The sequence below is a fragment of the Entelurus aequoreus genome, linkage group LG19 (genome assembly GCF_033978785.1).
Source record: "Entelurus aequoreus isolate RoL-2023_Sb linkage group LG19, RoL_Eaeq_v1.1, whole genome shotgun sequence".
In the NCBI taxonomy this organism is placed as follows: Eukaryota; Metazoa; Chordata; class Actinopteri; order Syngnathiformes; family Syngnathidae; genus Entelurus; species Entelurus aequoreus.
Genome location: NC_084749.1, coordinates 8693471 through 8714886, shown reverse-complemented (window position 1 = coordinate 8714886; position 21416 = coordinate 8693471). Strand labels below are relative to the sequence as shown.

General features: G+C 39.2%; 1 protein-coding gene and 1 long non-coding RNA gene across 2 annotated transcripts in view; one reads left to right on the top strand and one right to left on the bottom strand.

The window, feature by feature from the left end:
• The window catches only part of obscna (obscurin, cytoskeletal calmodulin and titin-interacting RhoGEF a), a 99213-nt gene that overhangs the window by 36345 nt on the left and 41452 nt on the right, over positions 1-21416 (top strand). Inside the window, exons 37-62 of the mRNA XM_062027817.1 lie at positions 88-354; positions 445-711; positions 803-1069; positions 1160-1426; positions 1519-1785; positions 1878-2144; positions 2237-2503; positions 2596-2862; positions 2955-3221; positions 3313-3579; positions 3705-3971; positions 4044-6086; positions 6156-6234; positions 6311-6396; positions 6508-6620; positions 8214-8414; positions 10231-10313; positions 10404-10577; positions 10644-10803; positions 10889-10990; positions 12948-13112; positions 13189-13338; positions 13646-13823; positions 17193-17306; positions 17397-17564; positions 20788-20890. Coding sequence (XP_061883801.1) covers positions 88-354; positions 445-711; positions 803-1069; positions 1160-1426; positions 1519-1785; positions 1878-2144; positions 2237-2503; positions 2596-2862; positions 2955-3221; positions 3313-3579; positions 3705-3971; positions 4044-6086; positions 6156-6234; positions 6311-6396; positions 6508-6620; positions 8214-8414; positions 10231-10313; positions 10404-10577; positions 10644-10803; positions 10889-10990; positions 12948-13112; positions 13189-13338; positions 13646-13823; positions 17193-17306; positions 17397-17564; positions 20788-20890 — 6856 coding nt within the window. The remainder of the gene's footprint in view (positions 1-87; positions 355-444; positions 712-802; positions 1070-1159; positions 1427-1518; positions 1786-1877; positions 2145-2236; positions 2504-2595; positions 2863-2954; positions 3222-3312; positions 3580-3704; positions 3972-4043; positions 6087-6155; positions 6235-6310; positions 6397-6507; positions 6621-8213; positions 8415-10230; positions 10314-10403; positions 10578-10643; positions 10804-10888; positions 10991-12947; positions 13113-13188; positions 13339-13645; positions 13824-17192; positions 17307-17396; positions 17565-20787; positions 20891-21416) is intronic.
• On the bottom strand, positions 8104-19922 carry LOC133635066 (uncharacterized). The gene is made up of 3 exons (XR_009822013.1): positions 19825-19922; positions 17406-17570; positions 8104-8392 (listed from the first exon to the last, which is right to left on the bottom strand). It is a non-coding gene; the product is annotated as an uncharacterized LOC133635066 (long non-coding RNA).

Here is a 21416-nt window from a genome sequence, read left to right as displayed (position 1 = left end):
TGTATTTTTAGTTATGTGCATTCTGTTCTAACTGCATCACCTGTTATTGCCCTTATAATGTAATTGTCTTGTGTTGAATTCCCCCAGAGCTGCCTCCATCATTTGTGACAGACTTACAAAGTATGGAGATGGAGGAAGGAGGTTTGGTCTCTCTAAGATGTGAGCTTTCTAAACCTGGAGTGTCAGCACAATGGAAGAAGAATAGCCTGCTTTTGAGGCCAAACAGAAAGTACGAGATGAAACAAAATGGCTGCCTCCTCCAGCTCAACATTAATGACCTCCAAACAGAAGACAGTGGAAGCTATACTTGTCAAGCAGGAAGTGCAGAAACGATGGCCACTTTGTCAGTGAAAGGTGTGTGTATTTGGAGTTTTGTGCATCTGATTCTCAGTGCTTCATTTACTATTGTTATAGAAATGTAATTGTCTTGTGTTAAATTTCCAGAGCTGCCTCCATCATTTGTGACAGACTTACAAAGTATGGAGATGGAGGAAGGAGGTTCTGTCTCTCTGACATGTGAGCTGTCTAAACCTGGAGTGGTAGTGCACTGGAAGAAGAACAGACTGCCTTTGAGGGCCAAAGGGAAGTATGAGATGAAACAAAATGGCTGCCTCCTTCAACTGAAAATTATTGACCTCAAACCAGAAGACAGTGGAAGCTACACATGTCAAGCAGGGAGTGCGGAGACCATGGCAACTTTGTCAGTGAAAGGTTTGTGTATTTTTAGTTTTGTTATTCTGTTCTCACTGTATCACCTATTACTGTCATCATAATGTAATTATCTTGTGTTTAATCTCCCCAGAGCTACCTCCGTTGTTTGTGACTGACTTACAAAGTATGGAGGTGGAGGAAGGAGGTTCTGTCTCTCTGAGATGTGAGCTGTCCAAACCTGGAGTGTCAGTGCAATGGAAGAAGAACAGACTGCCTTTGAGGGCAAACAAGAAGTATGAGATGAAACAAGATGGCTGCCTCCTTCAGCTCAACATTAATGACCTCAAAACACAAGACAGTGGAAGCTACACTTGTCAAGCAGGAAGTACGGAGACTGTGGCCACTTTGTCAGTGAAAGGTGTGTGTATTTGGAGTTTTGTTTGTCTAATTCTCACTGCTTTATCTAATATTGTTACATAAATGTATTTGTCTTGTGTTGAATTTCCAGAGCTGCCTCCATCGTTTGTGACAGACTTAGAAAGTACGGAGATAGAGGAAGGAGGTTCTGTCTCTCTAAGATGTGAGCTGTCCAAACCTGGTGTGTCAGTGCAATGGAAGAAGAACAGACTGCCTTTGAGGGCAAACAAGCAGTATGAGATGAAACAAGATGGCTGCCTCCTTCAACTCAACATTAATGACCTCAAAACAGAAGACAGTGGAAGCTATACATGTCATGCAGGAAGTGCAAAGACTGTGGCCACTTTGTCAGTGAAAGGTGTGTGTATTTTAGTTTGGGGACCTCTGATTCTTAATGTATCACTTGATGTTTCCATCGTTATTTAATTATCTTGTGTTGAATTCCCCCAGAGCTGCCTCCATCGTTTGTGACAAACTTACAAAGTATAGAGATCGAGGAAGGAGGTTTGGTTTTTCTAAGATGTGAGCTGTCCAAACCTGGAGTGTCAGTGCAATGGAAGAAGAACAGACTGCCTTTGAGGGCCAACAAGAAGTATGAGATGAAACAAGATAGCTGCCTCCTTCAGCTCAATATTAATGACCTCAAAACAGAAGACAGTGGAAGCTATACATGTCAAGCAGGAAGTGCAGAGACTGTGGCCACTTTGTTAGTAAAAGGTTTGTGTACTTTAGTTTGGGGACCTCTAATTCCTAATGTATCACTTGATATTGCCATCGTTATTTAATTATCTTGTGTTGAATTCCCCCAGAGCTGCCTCCATCGTTTGTGACAAACTTACAAAGTATAGAGATGGAGGAAGGAGGTTTGGTTTCTCTAAGATGTGAGCTGTCCAAACCTGGAGTGTCAGTACAATGGAAGAAGAACAAGCTGCCTCTCAGGGCCAACAAGAAGTACGAGATGAAACAAGATGGCTGCCTCCTTCAGCTCAACATTAATGACCTCAAAACAGAAGACAGTGGAAGCTATACATGTCATGCAGGAAGTGTAGAGACTGTGGCCACTTTGTTAGTAAAAGGTTTGTGTACTTTAGTTTGGGGACCTCTAATTCCTAATGTATCACTTGATATTGCCATCGTTATTTAATTATCTTGTGTTGAATTCCCCCAGAGCTGCCTCCATCGTTTGTGACAAACTTACAAAGTATAGAGATGGAGGAAGGAGGTTTGGTTTCTCTAAGATGTGAGCTGTCCAAACCTGGAGTGTCAGTACAATGGAAGAAGAACAAACTGCCTCTCAGGGCCAACAAGAAGTATGAGATGAAACAAGATGGCTGCCTCCTTCAGCTCAACATTAATGACCTCAAAACACAAGACAGTGGAAGCTACACTTGTCAAGCAGGAAGTGCAGAGACTGTGGCCACTTTGTTAGTAAAAGGTGTGTGTACTTTAGTTTAGGGACCTCTGATTCTTAATGTATCACTTGATATTGCCATCGTTATTTAATTATCTTGTGTTGAATTCCCCCAGAGCTGCCTCCATCGTTTGTGACAAACTTACAAAGTATAGAGATGGAGGAAGGAGGTTTGGTTTCTCTAAGATGTGAGCTGTCCAAACCTGGAGTGTCAGTACAATGGAAGAAGAACAACCTGCCTCTCAGGGCCAACAAGAAGTATGAGATGAAACAAGATGGCTGCCTCCTTCAGCTCAACATTAATGACCTTAAACCAGAAGACAGTGGAAGCTATACTTGTCAAGCAGGAAGCACAGAGACCATGGCCACTTTGTCAGTGAAAGGTGTGTGTATTTGGAGTTTTTAGCATTCTGTTCTCACTGCATTACCTAATATTGTCATCATAATGTAATTGTCTCTTGTTGAATCCTTCCAGAGCTGCCTGCATTGTTTGTGACTGATTTACAAAGTATGGAGATGCAAGAGGGAGGTTCCGTTTGTCTGACATGTGAGCTGTCTAAACCTGGAGTGTCAGTGCAATGGAAGAAGAACAGACAGCCTCTGAGGGCCAACAGGAAGTACGAAATGAAACAAGATGGCTGCCTCCTTCAGCTCAACATTACTGACCTCAAACCAGAAGACAGTGGAAGCTACACTTGTCAAGCAGGAAGTGCGGAGACCGTGGCCAATTTGTTAGTGAAAGGTGTGTATTTTTTATTTTGGTACCGCTGATTCTCACTGCATCCCTTAATTTTGCCATCACAATGTAATTGTCTTGTGTTGAATTCCCCCAGAGTTTCCTCCATCGTTTGTGACAAACCTGGAAAGTATGGAGGTGGAGGAAGGAGGTTCTGTCTCTCTGAGCTGCGAGTTGTCTAAACCTGGAGTGTCAGTGCAATGGAAGAAGAACAGACTGCCTCTGAGGGCCAACAGGAAGTACGAGATGAAACAAGATGGCTGCCTCCTTCAACTCAACATTGTTGACATCAAACCTGAAGACAGTGGAAGCTACACTTGTCAAGCAGGGAGTACAGAAACCACGGCTGCTGTTTCTGTGAAAGGTGTGTGCATATTATACAATGCAATACTAGCAATATATTTTGTAGAAAAAGTTTGGGCACCCCTGGCCTAACCCATTTATCGTGATTCACTTAAATGGTTTCCTGATGTGTGTGTATTCATGTAGAGCTTCCTCCGTTGTTCAAGACAAAACTACAAAGTATAAAGGCAGAAGAGGGAGCTACAGCCATCTTATGCTGTGAGTTGTCTAAACCTGCAGTATCAGTGCAGTGGAAGAAGAACACAATACCTCTAAAACCAAACAAGAAGTATGAGATGAAGCAGGATGGCTGCAACCTTCAGCTTCATATTAAGGAGATCCATCCAGAAGACAGCGGCAGCTATGCATGTCAAGCAGGAAGTGCAGAGACCACTGGAACTGTATCTGTAAAAGGTTAGTGAAATAAATGTTCAGCAACAATGTTACTGTTAATTATACCTAAACCTTTTTTGTCAAACTCGCCAGTAGCACCTAAGACCACCTCACCAAATGAAGAACCTCCAACGAAAATGCCACGACGAAGGGGCAGTGCCTCGACCCCTACACCTGAGAATGGCGTAGATGTTCAGCCTGTTCCTCCAGAGCCCAAGAAGAGGACATTGCGAAAAGCATCAATCACAGTGTTAGAGCAAGATACAGAACCCATGTTTGAAAACAAACAGCCTGTACTGGTCTTTCAAAGAGAGAAGGAAATCCAGAATGTAAAATCTCCAGATATAGACTTTGAAATTGCTCAGAATGAAAAACAGCAGGAGGACAAAAGTTACTGGGATGAAGAGGTTTACAAAAGACCAGATGCATTACTTGAAAAGGAGAAAGACATTGAAAAAGTTGACCTGAAGGAAAAAGAAACCGGAAAGCTGCAAGTGGAAATTAGTCCCCCAGGCAAGATTGGAGACAATGTGGAAAATCAAGGGAAACAGCCATTTGAATATCTGGACAGAGGCCGAAAAGAGCAAGTGGAACCTTTTGAAGAGGCCAGTGAAATTTATCCAGAGACAGTGTTGTGGAAGAGAGTCGAGGATGACAAGATGACTGGGAAACCGCACATTGGGAACAAAATAACATTGGAACAAGAAACCAAGTCAATTGAGGAAAGTGAAGATAATTTGAAACCACTGGTGAGGTCAAAAGAAAAGGTTAGTGGAAGAGAGCCTCTTGATAATGTTAAAAAGGAAACAGAGAAGCTCTGTTTAACGACATTAAAAACTGCAATCAATGTTTCTAAGGAAGGAGATAAACAGAGAGATTATGTGAAACAACTAGAGACCACAGAGAGAGTAGAGGAGGTAAGAGTTCCGTCGCCATATCAGGATAGCCATTCCGTAGAAATACTAAACAAAACTCAAGATACAAAGGTTGGATTTGGTCCTCCAAAGCCACCTGTGAGATCAAAAAGCAAAACAAGGACAGGAATAGAGAAACAGCAATCAAGAGACACCGAGACAGATCAAGATGAGCAACTCTCAAGGAGTATGCTGCCAACATCTGAAGATCAGCCACTAATACAACCAGCAAGGCCTTTAAAAGAAGATAACTCAAGACTGGAACACGGTCAGTCAGCACCGCCAGATGCTGAAATGGCTGAAAAACAGAAAACAGCTGAGAAGTCTATGGTCACCAAACAGCAGATCAAACATCCGGTAAAACCCATGAGGAAAGAACCCAAAGCTGACAAAGAAATGGATAAGGTATCACTGGTAGAAAATGATGAAAATCAAGTAGTGAAAATGACAGAAGACATTCCTCTCCTCTATATTTCTGAAGATGAAACTTTCTCCGAAGCGTTGACAGATATCCCAGACAGCTACAGCAACGTTCAACCTCCTTGCTCTCTTGACCAAACATCAACCCAGCCCTACATCTTTCCTCCTGTTGTGGTTCTCCAGAAAACAGTCAAGGGTGCTTCACCAGAGACGTACACCAGCGCTAAAGATGAACTACAAATAAGAGATGCTGCAGCCAAAGATTTGTGTCCAGTCTTAAAAGAGGTCTTTAAAAACCAGTGTCCAGATGTTGGTGGCACCCTCAGTCTAATGTGTACTGTAGAAGGACAATATGACACAGTGCGCTGGCTCAAAGATGGCCAACAAATCAGTAGTGATAAGCGTCATCAAATCAAAGCCACAGGGGACGGTGTATGCTCTCTTGTAATCACCAAACTGACCCTCACCGACAGCGGAATCTACACATGTGAGGTGGTCAATAAATATGGAGTGACATCCCACAATAGTAACATGACGGTGGTTCAACCCCAGCAGCCTACTTCAACAGTTCAAAGGCCCGTGCACCCAACATTTGCCACCATTACTCCCCTGCAACTGGCCCCGCCAAAGCCTGAGGATGAAACCCACATTCAAGATCAGTTTTCGACCTCAGCTACTGATGCCGATAACTATGTGGAGAATGTTGATGTCTCTTTGTGGGAGGCCTACAACCTGACTGAGCGAGACAACCAGATGAGCCTACAAGAGAAAAGAGCATCCTCTCTCATCACCAGCAGTTCCAGTATGTAATGCATTTGCCTTTTATTCTGAACATACTTTCAGCAGTCTTGAATCAAGCTCTTTTATTCAGTGTCAAGCCCATCTGATTATGAGACGGCTCCAGATGGGATGGAACCTATAGAAATCTCTATTAAGACCACCCCACCGAGGTAGGAGATAAGAGAGGATTCAGTTTGATTTTATTGTCATAAACACTGTCTCTTTATTTGGTAAACATTATCTCAGGGAGCTTCCTCAGGCAACAGACCAAATACCGCCAAAGTATGTGGATGAAGATTCCCAACCACTTAAAGACTTACTAAAGGTCAAAGGTGAGCAATACTGAACAGTACTTTTTATTTATTCTAACCATTTGTGGTGTCAATACTTCATTTTATGTTTGTTTAGATATTTTGATGCTATTTTGTGTCTGCTATTGATAGGAGCCCACGAAAGTCGAATGAGAACACAATCGCCTAAACACATAAGAGCCCACACACCGCTAGCTAGCACGGTGTCTGGTTCCGAATCTGAAGGGGAAGAAGATCAACACGAGGTTTGGGATTTTGATTTTGAATATGGATTGGTGAATCTGTCATGTTAGAAAAACAGTAACTGAGTAGACAGAGTGCTATGATCTTGCGGCAAATCCTTTAGCCATTCTGTTGCAGAACAATTGGAGTGTGAATCAGGGTTTGCTGTCTTTTAAGGAGGAGAAACTCATTTGCGGCTTACCCGTGAGTGCTTTGGGATGATGAAGGGGCTTACACTAGCATCTGCTGTTCATTGGGGACAGTAACTGCAGAGCAACAGAAGTCAGAGTCTCCAAACACCAGTACAGTGCCCAATAACACAAGAAATAGATGGCAGATTTGCTGCTTGCCGTTTTTAACAAAAAGTCCCTAATGCCCCTTTTCCACTGCACCAGAGCCAGTTCGGAGTAGAATTTCCAAACTTTAATTTTCCATTGCCACGGCACCAGAAGTTGCTGCCCACTTCAGATGTTTTCTTTAGTTCAAATCCAGTTCCAAAACGGACCTGGATCAGCTTGCTGAACTACATAATGAGGTGGCCGGAGTTTTTTTTCGTAAACGCAGGTGATTTACATCCATCTTGTTTGTCGCGATGTAGCACAAAGTTAATTTTTTGTGTGAATAAAATAGAAAACGATAACCAAATCCTGGACGCCCGAGGAGATCTGCTGGTTATTTTCCATTTGGGCACTCCTGAAAGTGTACATTTGAAAAAAATACAAGAATGCAGCAAACTTTGGAAAGTATTCGGATGAGATTCGCTCCTTCGACCGAATCAACTACTAAATAAATATGTTAAAAGGAATATCGAAACCATAACACCCTGGGAAGAAGTGGCAGTATTTATACAAAAACTTCAGCATGTTTGCGTCCGTCATTGTTGTTAAAGAATATGTCCAAGTTTGTGCGCTAATTTCCTATTATTTACCGATCGGAGGCGGAGCCATTTTTACGTATTGACACAACTCCGGAGGGCCATAGAAAATGAAAGTGGTGTAGAACTACTTTGCGGCCCACACTGGTTCAACTCCGACTCCGTACTTCATCAACTCCAGCACCAAAGTTCACTGCAGTGGAAAATGGGTATAAAAGGATTGGAAAAGTCTCCAGATCGACAAGGGGATGAAACTTGAAACAAACAAGATCAAGATCGCTGATTTGCTAATTTCTCTGTCAGTCAAAAAGGGGATTCAGCCTGAGACAGATCATCCAATCATCACTCATAAGCTAAGTGTAAAGGCCAGCCCACTGCCCCATAGACCCCCATAGAAGCTGTCGAGTGACATATGTTTCTGTTATCCAATCAGAGTCTTACTTTCTTGCTGTGAGATCTTATATTGGGATTTTCAGAGGCAGCATGGTAGGAGAGATCCTGCCAGAGAGCAAACTCACTCAACAGCAGATTTATGCTCAACATACTCACTTGAAATGCAATTTTAAGTCTACACGTTTAAGTTGAACAATTTTATATTTTATACAATTTTAAGGTGTAAGTTCAGCTTCCCTTGTAGTCAATGAGTCACTAGTGTGAATGCTTGACTCAGCAATCTGTGTACCATATAAACACAATACTGTGTATTTTCTACCCTTAAAATATTCACCTTTTTACTCTGCAGACTTTTGAAATGTACGTGGCTCGAGCAGACTGCAACCCCAACAGTGGAAGTAAGGACAGTTTTCTTCTGAAGGAGGGTCAATATGTGGAGGTCCTGGACTCTGTCCATCCAGACAAATGGCTGGTGAGGACCAAACCCACCAAAACCAACCCTGCTCGCCAGGGATGGGTTTGTCCGGCCTACATGGAGAAGAAGAGAAAGGTGGGATGAGGATTTGTACTGTATTTTCCGGACCCTAGGGGCGCACCGGACTATAAGGCGCACTGCTGATGAGTGGGTATATGCAGGTCTATTTTCATACATAAGGCGCACCAGATTATAAGGCGCATTAAAGGGGTCATATTAGGATTTTTAAAACACTTCCTTGTGGTCTACATAACATGTAATGGTGGTTCTTTGGTCAAAATTATTGCATAGATGATGTTTTACAGACCATCTTCAAGTCGCTTTCTGGCAGTCGCTTCAGGATGCACTGTTTGGTGGTCTGTCTTATTTACGTGGCTCACCTTAGACAGTGTCTTCTCCCCGTCATCTTTGTTGTAGCGGTGTAGCGTGCAAGGACGGGAGTGGAAGAAGTGTCAAAAGACGGAGCTAACTGTTTTAATGACATTCAGACTTTACTTCAATTAATAACGGAGCAGCATCTTCTTATCCGTGGCTCACTAGTGCAACAACAACGGCAGAAATGTGTCCCATGAACAGCCGTCCGACTGGAACTCTCTAATAACTAAAGTTCCTTGGGTAAATAATGTAAACCCACTACACTGGTAGTTTTTAGCGCTTCCATAGCGAGTCTACTGACAGATATAAGTTAGAACTTTACGCTACCTTATATTTGAAATGCCCCATAACAAGAAGATAGAAAAAAAGAAGTAGCTTATCGACTACAATGGCGGATGTGCGCAAATTTTCAGGATTTATGCAGATCCCAAAAACAGATCAGCAGGTACCAGAAGGTAAGAAAAGTTGGTTTTGCATAGTATTGCAAAACAAAACGCCATATAATGTGTCCGCTAATGGGTGCCATTTTGCGGTCCTTATACACACACCATAATAATACTCGTACTTCTGACTACAGTAGCCGTAATGCATCGACCATCCATCAAGCGGTGCGGCTTCAAAGTCGTACTAAAACATTTTGTAAGATTTTTGAGCGCCGTTGTCAGGTTTAAACACCAAACTATCTATTACACAAGACAAGAAGAAGGAATCAGGCAGAGACAGAGTTCAATTTTGCTCATGAGGAGAAACGTATTGGGCTGCACACTCAGTTACAGTTTCACCCTACGCTCTAAGGTACAGTCCCACGTGCTCCTCTATTTATTCGGTAGTTCCCTAGTCACTGAGGCTGCTTCTGAAGGGAGGGGTAATGCAAGCAGCCCCAGTAGACACAATACATGATTATTCAGAATGGAAATGTGCTGACACTCGTGATTTCGCCCTGTCTCTGTTTTGTCTGCGTTGAGGTACTCGATGTCCGTCCTTAGCTGTCAGCAGGCAGGGTCTGGAAACAAACTGTTTATGCGAGACAACTCGCAATGGAAGATTACAAGTTGTGTGCCTTTGCACAGATAGAAAAGTACAACTTCAGCACAATTGATAATAACTATAGCAACGGCCTTTAAGCATAAGAGTTGTGTGATAACTTATATATATTATTCTAACAGCCGTGCGTAATGTCCTATATTCTCAATGGAACATTTAAAGTTTTGGTGTTGTTTACTAGGGTCATATTGCAGTTTACACGTATCTCTTATGTGTGACTGCCATCTACTGGTCACAGTTATCATTACACCATGTACCAAATAAAATTGCTTCAAGGTCGGTAAGCACAACCAGAATGATTCTGTACATTAGGTGCACCAGGTTATAAGGCGCACCGTCAATTTTTGAGAAAATTAAAGGATTTTAAGTACGCCTTATAGTCTGGAAAATACGGTAATACAAGTTACAAAAAGGTTCAGTTATCACGGAGTGTGGTGTTTTAAAATAAACGCAGTGCTGTTGTTTTAAACAGGAGACCCTAGCGCAATTTAGAACACCTCAAGAGGATCTTGATGGCATTGGTTCCACGGGGGAAGAGTACAGGAAGGCTTTAAGGTGCCATGCACGCACACATAGTGTTACAATATACAATACAATTATGTTCCTAAAGTCAGCAATAAACACAGAACGTTCTTGTGTTTGTAGCCAGCTGATCCAAGGCCTGATCGACGGAGAGGAGGAGTTTGTGAAAGAGATGAGGACGTTCATTTCACATCAGCTAAAGTACTTGGACTCGAGCCCTCACGTCCCCGTCAACATCCTCAACCAGAAAGACATCATTTTTAGAAACATAAAGGACATCGTGGTTCTACACGAGAGGTACTGCGCGACACACACTGGCCCGCGGTATGACAACGGTGTTGACGTCACGTGCTGCCCTTTCAGCGGCATTCTTCCCGGCCTGAGAGAGTGCGCTACAGATGACGACGTCGCCATGCGTCTGATCAAGTACTCTGAAGACTTTGAAAAGTACATCCACTACATGGTGGGACAAGCACACGCCGAGGCCTGCATCGCCGATAAATTGACCCAACAATATCTAAAGGTCTAAACTGCATTCAAAAACATTCTGCGACTGAGGACAATACATGTTTTTTTTTGTTTGAAAGACATGTCTTGCTCTGTTACAGGAGTTACCAAGATCTGGTAGCCCTGATGCTCCTGTCATGGATGCCATGACGTTCCTCCAAAGACCAATTGAGAGGATTCAGACCTATCAAGCATTACTAAAGGTGATTTTAACCATTTTATTGCTAGGGTTTTCGTGTTTATCTTGTTTCGGCTAGTTTCCTTTTTTTCAGTACAACCTCGTGTGTGACTGTACAGTTATTACTGTACAATTATTTTTTCATTTTGTCATACTGAATTAGGGCTAAAATCACTGCAAAACCTTCTCATAACTTAGAATGCAAATATAAAATGTATAATTCAAGTAAAAATGTAACTATAACAAATGTGGTGAAATGCTTATCAGCATAATAATTTACCTTCAGAGCTCGGTGAGACCTCAGGCAGTTACAATGTACGACAGTATGTACACAACAAATAATGCTACAATTTACTCTGTGTACAACAAATAATACTACAATTTGCTAACTATGTACACAACAAATAAAGTTAGAATTTATTGACTATGTACGCAACAAATGCTACAATCTGCTAACTATGTACACAAATAATGTTATAATTTACTAGCTATGTACACAAAATGTTACAATTTACTATGTACACAGTAAATAATATTATAGTTTACAAACTATATACACAACAAATAATGTTATAATGTACTACGTACACAACAAATAAGGTTATAATTTACTATGTACACAATAAACAAGGGTATAATTTACTATGTACACAACAAATGTTATAATCTACTATCTACACAACAAATAATGTACACAACAAATATTGGTATAATTTACTGTGTACACAAATAATGTTATAATTTATTAACTATGTACACAACAAATGTTACAATCTGCTAACTATGTACACAAATAATGTTATAATTTACTATATACACAGACAATGTTATAGTTTACGAACCAGTAAACAACAAAAAAGGTTAAAATGTATGAACTATGTACACAAAAATAATATTAGAATTTACTATGTACACAACAAATAATGTTATAATTTACTATGTACACAACAAATAATGTTATAATTTACTATGTACACAACAAATGTTATAATTTACTATGTACACAATAAATAATGTTATAATTTACCATGTATACAATAAATCAAGTTGTAATTTACTATGTACACAACAAATAATGTTAGAATTGACTATGTACACAACAAATAATGTTATAATTTACAATGTACACAACAAATAATGTTATAATTTACTATCTACGCAACAAATAATGTTATAATTTACTATGTACACAACAAATAATGTTATAATTTACTATGTACACAACAAATAATGTTATAATTTACTATGTACACAATAAATAATGGTATAATTTACTATGTACACAATAAATAATGGTATAATTTACTATGTACACAACAAATAATGTTATAATTTACTATGTACACAACAAATAATGTTATAATTTACTATGTACACAACAAATAATGTTATAATTTACTATGTACACAACAAATAATGTTATAATTTACTATGTACACAACAAATAATGTTATAATTTACTATGTACACAACAAATAATGTTATAATTTACTATGTACACAATAAATAATGGTATAATTTACTATGTACACAACAAATAATATTATAATTTACTATGTACACAACAAATAATGTTATAATTTACTATGTACACAATAAATAATGGTATAATTTACTGTGTACACAACAAATAATGATATAATTTACTATCTACACAACAAATAATGTGTACCATTACACAATATTATCTTCACTTAAAGGAAGCTGACAATCAATCAGTCAAAGTTTACTAATATAGCCCTCAATAACATCACTAAACATTCAGAAAAGTCAGGTCTGTGTTGACCTTTTTTTAAAGCCATGACGTGCGTCTTTGCATCATTTAGCCACTTGGTGGCGGTGTTCCCTTCCCTTCCTCTCCTCTCCCTCTGCAACCAAACTGCTGTTAATGCTGCAATCGATGACAAGCTTCCCCCCCCCCACCAATAGGAAGATAGTTGTGTTTACTTTCACTTTGGAACGTGGCTGCCTTTCGTGTGCAGGAGTTGATTAAGAACAAGGCCAAAAGCGGTCAGAGCTGCTGTCTATTGGAAGACGCTTTCTCCCTGGTGTCCTGTCTACCCTGGAGGTCGGACAACCTGCACCAGGCCTCCCTCATCGAGAACTACCCTGCCCCCTTAACCGCCCTGGGAGAGCCTGTGCGACAGGTCAGTGCAAGAAAGTCGGCGAACCCGACGAGGAACGTGGCGTAAAATGAACACTGCTTGTCGTCTTGTCTTCAAGGGAGCCTTCACAGTGTGGGAGGAAGCTCCAGAAACCAAAACCACCTCAAGAGGGCACCAGAGACAAGTCTTTCTTTTCAAAGAATGTATCGTCCTATGCAAACTGAAAAGAGACGCTAGTGAGACGTACACCTTTAAGAATAAAATGAAGGTAACATATCATTTGCAGTGGGTCTGGATTAGTTTTTGCCTCATTTTGCACTTAAAGTATGAGGAAAGAATAGCGTTTTCTAGATGTGAAGACCCGGAAGAGAAAGAGATGATACATTATTATCTGCTCACAGATGCTCCCTGGTGGTTGTTTGAGCAAACTGCATGGATAAATGAACAAATCCCACATGTTAATGCTTCAGTCGCATGCAGGATTCTCACAGGAATGAGGCAAAAATGAATCCAGACCCACAGTGTCACACTACACAAGGCCCGAGGTGACGAGATACACATGCTCTCTTTGGCAGCTGAATGATGTGGAGCTCAAGGAGACGACGCGAGGCGATGAGAAGACGTGGGAGGTGTGGCACGAGCACAGGGGGTCGGTGCGCAGGTACACGCTGCAGGGACGCTCACCGCTCACCAAACTGTCTTGGCTCAAAGACCTGAAGGAGCTGCAGCAACGCGCCGTCCTGCCCGCTAACAGTAGGTCTTCCACAAACCGCACATTTAGTCCAATGTCAGTAGGTTTACTTTCCACAATAATGCAACATTTGCAGCTTTTCACATTAAAACACGTGTCAAAGTCAAGGCCCGGGAGCCAGATCTGGGCTGCCACCTCATTTAAGGTGATGTGGCAGTTGAATGATGTCACCCGCTGTATTATATAATGCAGGGTTCCCCAAACTTTTTGACTCCGGGGCCGCATTGGGGTAAAACAATTTGGCTGGGGGCCGCGCTATATATATATATATATATATATATATATATATATATATATATATATATATATATATATATATATATATATATATATATATATATATATTTATATATACACATATATATATATATATATATATATATATATATATATATATATATATATATATATATATATATATATATATGTGTATATATAAATATATATATTAGGGCTGCAACAACTAATCGATTAAATCGATTAAAATCGATTATAAAAATAGTTGCCGATTAATTTAGTCATCGATTCGTTGGATCTATGCTATGCGCATGCGCAGAGGCTTTTAAAAAAATTTTTTTTTTTTTTTTTTAAATAAACCTTTATTTATAAACTGCAACATGTACAAACATCTGAGAAACAATAATCAAAATAAGTATGGTGGTTTTTTCAATAAAATACTGGAAAGGATAGAAATGTAGTTTGTCTCTTTTATCCGATTATCAATCGATTAATCGAAGTAACAATCGACAGATTAATCGATTATCAAATTAATCGTTAGTTGCAGCCCTAATATATATATATATATATATATATATATATATATATATATATATATATATATATATATATATATATACATATATATATACATATACATATATATATATATATATATATATATGTATATATATATATACATATATATATATATATATATATATATATATATATATATATATATATATATATATATATATATATATATATATATATATATATATGTGTGTGTGTGTGTGTGTGTGTGTATATATATATATATATATATATTATATTATATGTAAATATGTGTGTGTGTATATATGTATATGTATATGTAAATGTATATATATGTGGCGACTTGTCCAGGGTGTACCCCGCCTTCCGCCCGATTGTAGCTGAGATAGGCTCCAGCGCCCCCCGCAACCCCGAAAGGAATAAGCGGTAGAAAATGGATGGATGGATGGATATATGTATATGTGTATATATGTATATATATATATATGTATATGTGTCTATATATATTCCTCGCGCACTAATTGACTTAAAGAGCGCCCTTGCTGCATATCACGTTATCAATGGTAAAATGCATTTTTAGACAATATGATTTGCCTGAGTGGCTAGGAGACGGTAGAAAATGGACTAGTAAGGACAAATTAAAAAAAAGGAAAAAAACAAATAAAATAATTTTTTTTTTAACTTGGGACTTCCTGCGGGCCGGATTTTGGACGCTGGGGGGCCGTATCCGGCCCGCGGGCCATAGTTTGGGGACCCCTGTTTTAAGTGGTCCATCAAGTCATTTAATGTGGTCTGTCGTGTCAGTAACACGGCCCACCATGTCATTCATTCAAGGCGGTCTGCTACATCATCTAATATGACCCGCCATGTCTTTCAATGAGGTCCGCCACATCATTTCATGTGGTATGTCATGTCAGTGATATGGCCCGCCATGTCATTCATCTAATGTCGTCTGCCACACCATTTAATGTGACCCGCCATGTCTTTAAATGAGGTCCGCCACCTTATTTAATGTGGTCCGTCATGTCATTTAATTCATCTTAAGGCCCAAGCTGTTTGTTTACATGCTTTTTTTTATTTCTCTTAGCTATTTGGGCTTATTGGACCCTAATTAGAATAAAAACTAAGAATCATCTTTTGATATGATGTACTTAGACCATAAATAACGAACGTGTACTTCATGTTTAGTGACACATAAGGGCCATAAGACCCCAATTCAGTAGTGTACACAATTTTGGAAATAAGAGCTACAAGGTGCTGTCCACGCATGTGGCCACTAAGGCCTGTAGAGGTTTTTAATGTGGCCCAACACATCAAAATGGCTTCCGGATGTTTTAATTTTTCAGTGTGCGGCCCTTCAGTGGAACAAGTTTGGACACCCCTGCATTGCTTAAGGAGGTCGTGTCTTTTTGCAGCTATGAACGGTGGGTGGGCCGTGGGGCCTGGCACCAACCAACCCCTGACCAATCGCAACAGAGTAGGCGTGGTCAGGGGTCGGGGGCTGGAACCGGCGCTTGACCCTTGACCAGGGCCGGCCCGTGGCATAGGCCGTATAGGCAAATGCTAAGGGCGCTGTCCATCAGGGGGCGCCACGCCAGTGCCACAAATGTTGGAGAAGAAAAAAAAAGAAAAAAAAAGTTGGTACTATTATTTCTAAATACATGAAATAATCCCACGTTGATTAAAATGCAAAGTAAAGCCTATTTAATAGAAATATTATTTGTTACAAAATTACGCCCCCCCTCCTTTCCCGTATCATGACTCTTTTTGGACGTCACCACATTAAAAAATCAACACAGTATGTCAAAACGGCCAAAACTGTCAGGTGCCCAGGGAAGAAAAAAGAGAAAAGAGGAGGAGAAATGAGAAAAAGACAGAGGTAGCAGGTAGGTAACGTTAGCCTACATGAAATGATTTGTCTGTTACAGAATGTGATAGTAACCTGGCTTTTTAGCATTAAGCTAATGTTACATGATTCAGCAATTGCTAATCAATAAATAGCTAGTTCTGTTTTAACGTCGGGTTGATATTGTGGAGGGGGCTAAATTGTTATGGAAAATAATAATGTGACGTTAGGTAATTACAGTACTCCCTGGTGTACAGTAATTTGTAAGTCATTCTAGTTAATGCAATATTAAAAAGCACAAATAGAGAACTCTGTAGGATCCCCTTTTTTGTAATATAGTTGTTAAAGTCATACTGGTTTGATATCTTGTTTTGTGCAGTGCCTTATTTATATTGTATTTTTAATTTATTTTATGCAACTTGTTGACACGTTTTATTTTGTGTTTATGTATGGAAAAAATATTGTATTTCATAAATTCATTTTTTGTATTCATTTATTTATCCATATTTTTTTTATCTTGTTAACTATTCTGATTGTTAATTTGCTTTCTTTAAGTAAAAAAAAAAAGGTAAAAGACAAAGCTATTCGGTTTCTTGTGAGTATTGCCTAGGGCGCCAGATTGTCAGCGGAGTAGGTGGCAGAATCGATATAATGTTTGGGCCAAGAAGACACGACTTACCACATATTTTATTCCAAAAACATGAGCATGATAGGACCCTTTCAATGTCGCTGTGTTGGTGTCGTTCAAAAGGCCCGCCTGTGTTCAAATCCCTACTGTCGGACTGCACAACCACGATGGGACAGACCATCAAACTGAGCTGCAATGTCACAGGAACGCCTCTACCCCACATCACTTGGCTCAAAGGTGCGATTGAAATGGTTTATATATACAGTAGTTCACATAGTCAGTCACATCGCATCGCCCAACTAAAATAGATGAGTTTCTTCTTCTCAGATGGCCTACCTTTGGAAGACGATCCTCGTCACATCATCACGGCCGAGCGCTCTGGCACGTGCAGTCTGGTCTTGGACAGCTTGACCGCGGAAGACTCGGGACAATATGTGTGCCATGCATCCAGCAGCGTGGGCAGCGCCGCCTCTCTGGCTACTCTTGTGGTGCAGGGTGAGTCTGAGAGGGAGACAGGAAGGCCAAAATCACTGCCACGTCCAGACGCTACAGACCTAATAATTAGGGAAGCGCCAAGTGATCGGCCACGGACCAGTATCATCCAATGTTTGTGACAAACTACCAGGGTTGTAAGGCTTTGGGCGCCTAAAGATTTGATCCGATTCCGATTTCTGAGGTGACGATTCGATTCAATGTAATATTTGCCATAATAATGTCCTTCTGGTTGCATGGAGAGGGCCTAAAAACATATATTTTTAAAACTTGATTATAAAATAATAATAAAAATGTATAAAATATACACTACCGTTCAAAAGTTTGGGGTCACCCAAACAATTTTGTGGAATAGCCTTCATTTCTAAGAACAAGAATAGACTGTCGAGTTTCAGATGAAAGTTCTCTTTTTCTGGCCATTTTGAGCGTTTAATTGACCCCACAAATGTGATGCTCCAGAAACTCAATCTGCTCAAAGAAAGGTCAGTTTTGTAGCTTCTGTAACGAGCTAAACTGTTTTCAGATGTGTGAACATGATTGCGCAAGGGTTTTCTAATCACCAATTAGCCTTCTGAGCCAATGAGCAAACACATTGTACCATTAGAACACTGGAGTGATAGTTGCTGGAAATGGGCCTCTATACACCTATGTAGATATTGCACCAAAAACCAGACATTTGCAGCTAGAATAGTCATTTACCACATTAGCAATGTATAGAGTGTATTTCTTTAAAGTTAAGACTAATTTAAAGTTATCTTCATTGAAAAGTACAGTGCTTTTCCTTCAAAAATAAGGACATTTCAATGTGACCCCAAACTTTTGAACGGTAGTGTATATTTACTTATATAATGTATATACAGTAGTGGTCAAAAGTTTACATACACTTGTAAGGAACATCATGTCATGGCTGTCTTGAGTTTCCAATCATTTCTACAACTCTTTTTTTTGTGATAGAGTGATTGGAGCACATACTTGTTGGTCTCAAAAAACATTCATGAAGTTTGGTGAAGTAAATTATGAAGTAGACGACTAAGAGTTAGAGAGGATCGTATACCTGCTGATGTGTGCAGTCAGGCGTAAGGGATCGAGCCAAGATTATATCAGTATTTGATTGATACTAGAGGAATTAGATCGATATATTTAGTTGCTCAGTGGCCTTGTGGTTAGAGTGTCCGCCCTGAGATCGGTAGGTTAAGTTCAAACCCCGGCCGAGTCAAACCAAAGACTATAAAAATGGGACCCATTACCTCCCACTCAGCATCAAGGGTTGGACCTAGGGGTTAAAAATCACCAAAATGATTCCAGAGCGCAGACACAGCTGCTGCTCACTGCTCCCCTCACCCCCCAGGGGGTGAACCAGGGAATGGGTCAAATGCAGAGGGTAATTTCACCACACCTAGTGTGTGTGTGACTATCAGTGGTACTTTAACTTTTTTATTTGCACAAAATATTTTTTGTAGTTTTTTGTTATCATTTCAAAAATAAAAAATATGTTCAAGAAATTCAGGGAATAATTCCCTGGACACAGGACGACTTTTAGGGCAAAAACCATCCATCCATTTTCTACCGCTTATCCCTTTTGGGGTCGCGGGGGTTGCTGGAGCTTATCTCAGCTACAATCGGGCGGAAGGCGGGGTACGCCCTGGACAAGTCGCCATCTCATCGCAGGGCCAACACAGACAGACAGACAAAAATTGTTAAAAAAATAATAATGAATCAAAATCAATGTTGTTATGAATTATTTACCTATTTACGGCTCCGATGGCTTCACATCAAATATTCCATTTTGAAAAATGTTTTGTGGAGAATATTGAACATTTTATGTTTTTGCCGTAAAAAAAAAAAAAAGATTAATTCCTTTTGGGAAAAAAAAGGAATAAAATAAAAAAAATAATGGCAACAGATAAAACTCAAGTCGATATGTAAATATTTAAGTGTTGGAAGTAGAAAAACAAATCGTTTAAAAGTAGTAAAAAGTGTTTTTTTAAACTTTTGTTTAGTTATCGTGTACTACTGTGCACAATTGTGTGTAATAAAAGAAAAATAAGGAAGTAGTTTAAATATTGTGTTGATATTGTAGCACTGTCAGTAGCACTAACCATAAAAATGTACAGTTATTTTTAATAGGCAGCATAAAACCCTGACATAATCCCCAACCAAAACACATTAACAAAGATACGTTTTCAAGATGTAGTATTTAACAGTATTTCACAAGAACTAATGTTTACCAGCAATTGTTTTATCAAAGTTATAAGAAATTTACCTTTGAATTCTGCCAACTTTCTCCAGGGTAGGTAGCCTGGCTAATTTCTTGTTAGCTAACTTCCCGGTAACCTCGCTAACTTCCTGTTAGCTTCCGGCTAGCCTCGCTAACTTCCTGTTAGCGAACATCCTTTTTTATTTTATTTTATTATTATTTTTAATTTTATAAACCTTTATTTATAAATTTCAACATTTACAAACAGTTGAGAAATAATAATCAAAGTAAGTACAAAAACAGTACAAAACAGTACAAAACAGCGCCAGGTTGTTGTAAATTCAAAGTAACTAAAATAGAATGCAATATATATATATATATAAAACAAACAAAGTGCAAAGCCATAGGCTCACTCAATTTCAGTAAATAACTTACATTTGGAACACAGCATCATCGTTTTCACAGCTTTTTGGGTTAGCGAACATCCTTAGGAGCCTGGCAAACGGTTTTTATTTATTTATTTATTTATTTTTTAATTGAACAACAAACACATTTATAATGCACACAAAAGTCAAGGCACTTTCAACATCGGCGAAACATGTCAAGGAAAGAAAACAAAAGCAAATACATATAGAGTATTAAATAATAATAAATAATAATAATGATAAAACATGAAAAAAAAATAATAACATTTTTAAAAAAAGACAAAAAGGGTTACCTAAATCACTTTAAATGTTTTTAACAAATATATCAATTTAAAGGCTTTATTTGATTGATAATTGTAAACCATTAAGCTAATTAGAAAATGTAGGCCTTACTTTTATAAATCAACATTTATGTAGAAAAAATTTGTGTATTTTACTTTTCATCTGTTTTATTTTCTTTAAAAGCTACTGTATATTTGAGTTATTTTATAACATATTGTATGTTATACTTTGTACTCATTTTACCTCTAATTAAGCACTCTGGTCAGTGGTTAGTGTATAAAAACACTTCATATTTATTATTTACAATCTCTGTTTGTCGCAGCTCCACCCAGATTTGTCAGTCGGCTGGAAAGTTCTTGCCTGATGGAGAAGGAGGACATGGCCTTCACCTGTTCTACCCTGACCACTCCTTTACCCAGAATCAGGTCAGTGACATTCCTAATGAATCATTCTGGTAATAATACCATGTAAAGTGTGCAGTCCGTCGCATCGCGCTTCAAATATTGCGGCTTCATGACATCACGGAATAAAACAAAATGTTTAAGCCTATTCTATGTATTTCAGCCATAAATTAAACATGTTCCAGCACAAAAATGGCGAAATGAATTTAAAATAGCAATACTACAGCAATAGAGGCCACTAGATGAAACTAAACCAATCAGAGCACGCTCTCTTGTGTCATGGCCACTGATTGGCTCAGCCTCAGGCAACATTACTGTATTGCACAGGTGTCAAACTCCGAGTCCGGACCATTTTACATAATAAAAAAGTCCCCAATCTCAGTCTATAATTAACAAAGCCTGACCAATGACATATAATGACATAATAATCTTGATTATATACACTACACACAAGCGAATGAAGGGCATACTTAGTCAACAGCCATACATGTCACACTAAGGGTGGCAGTTTGAACAATGCCAACACTGTCATTAACATGTGCCATATAGT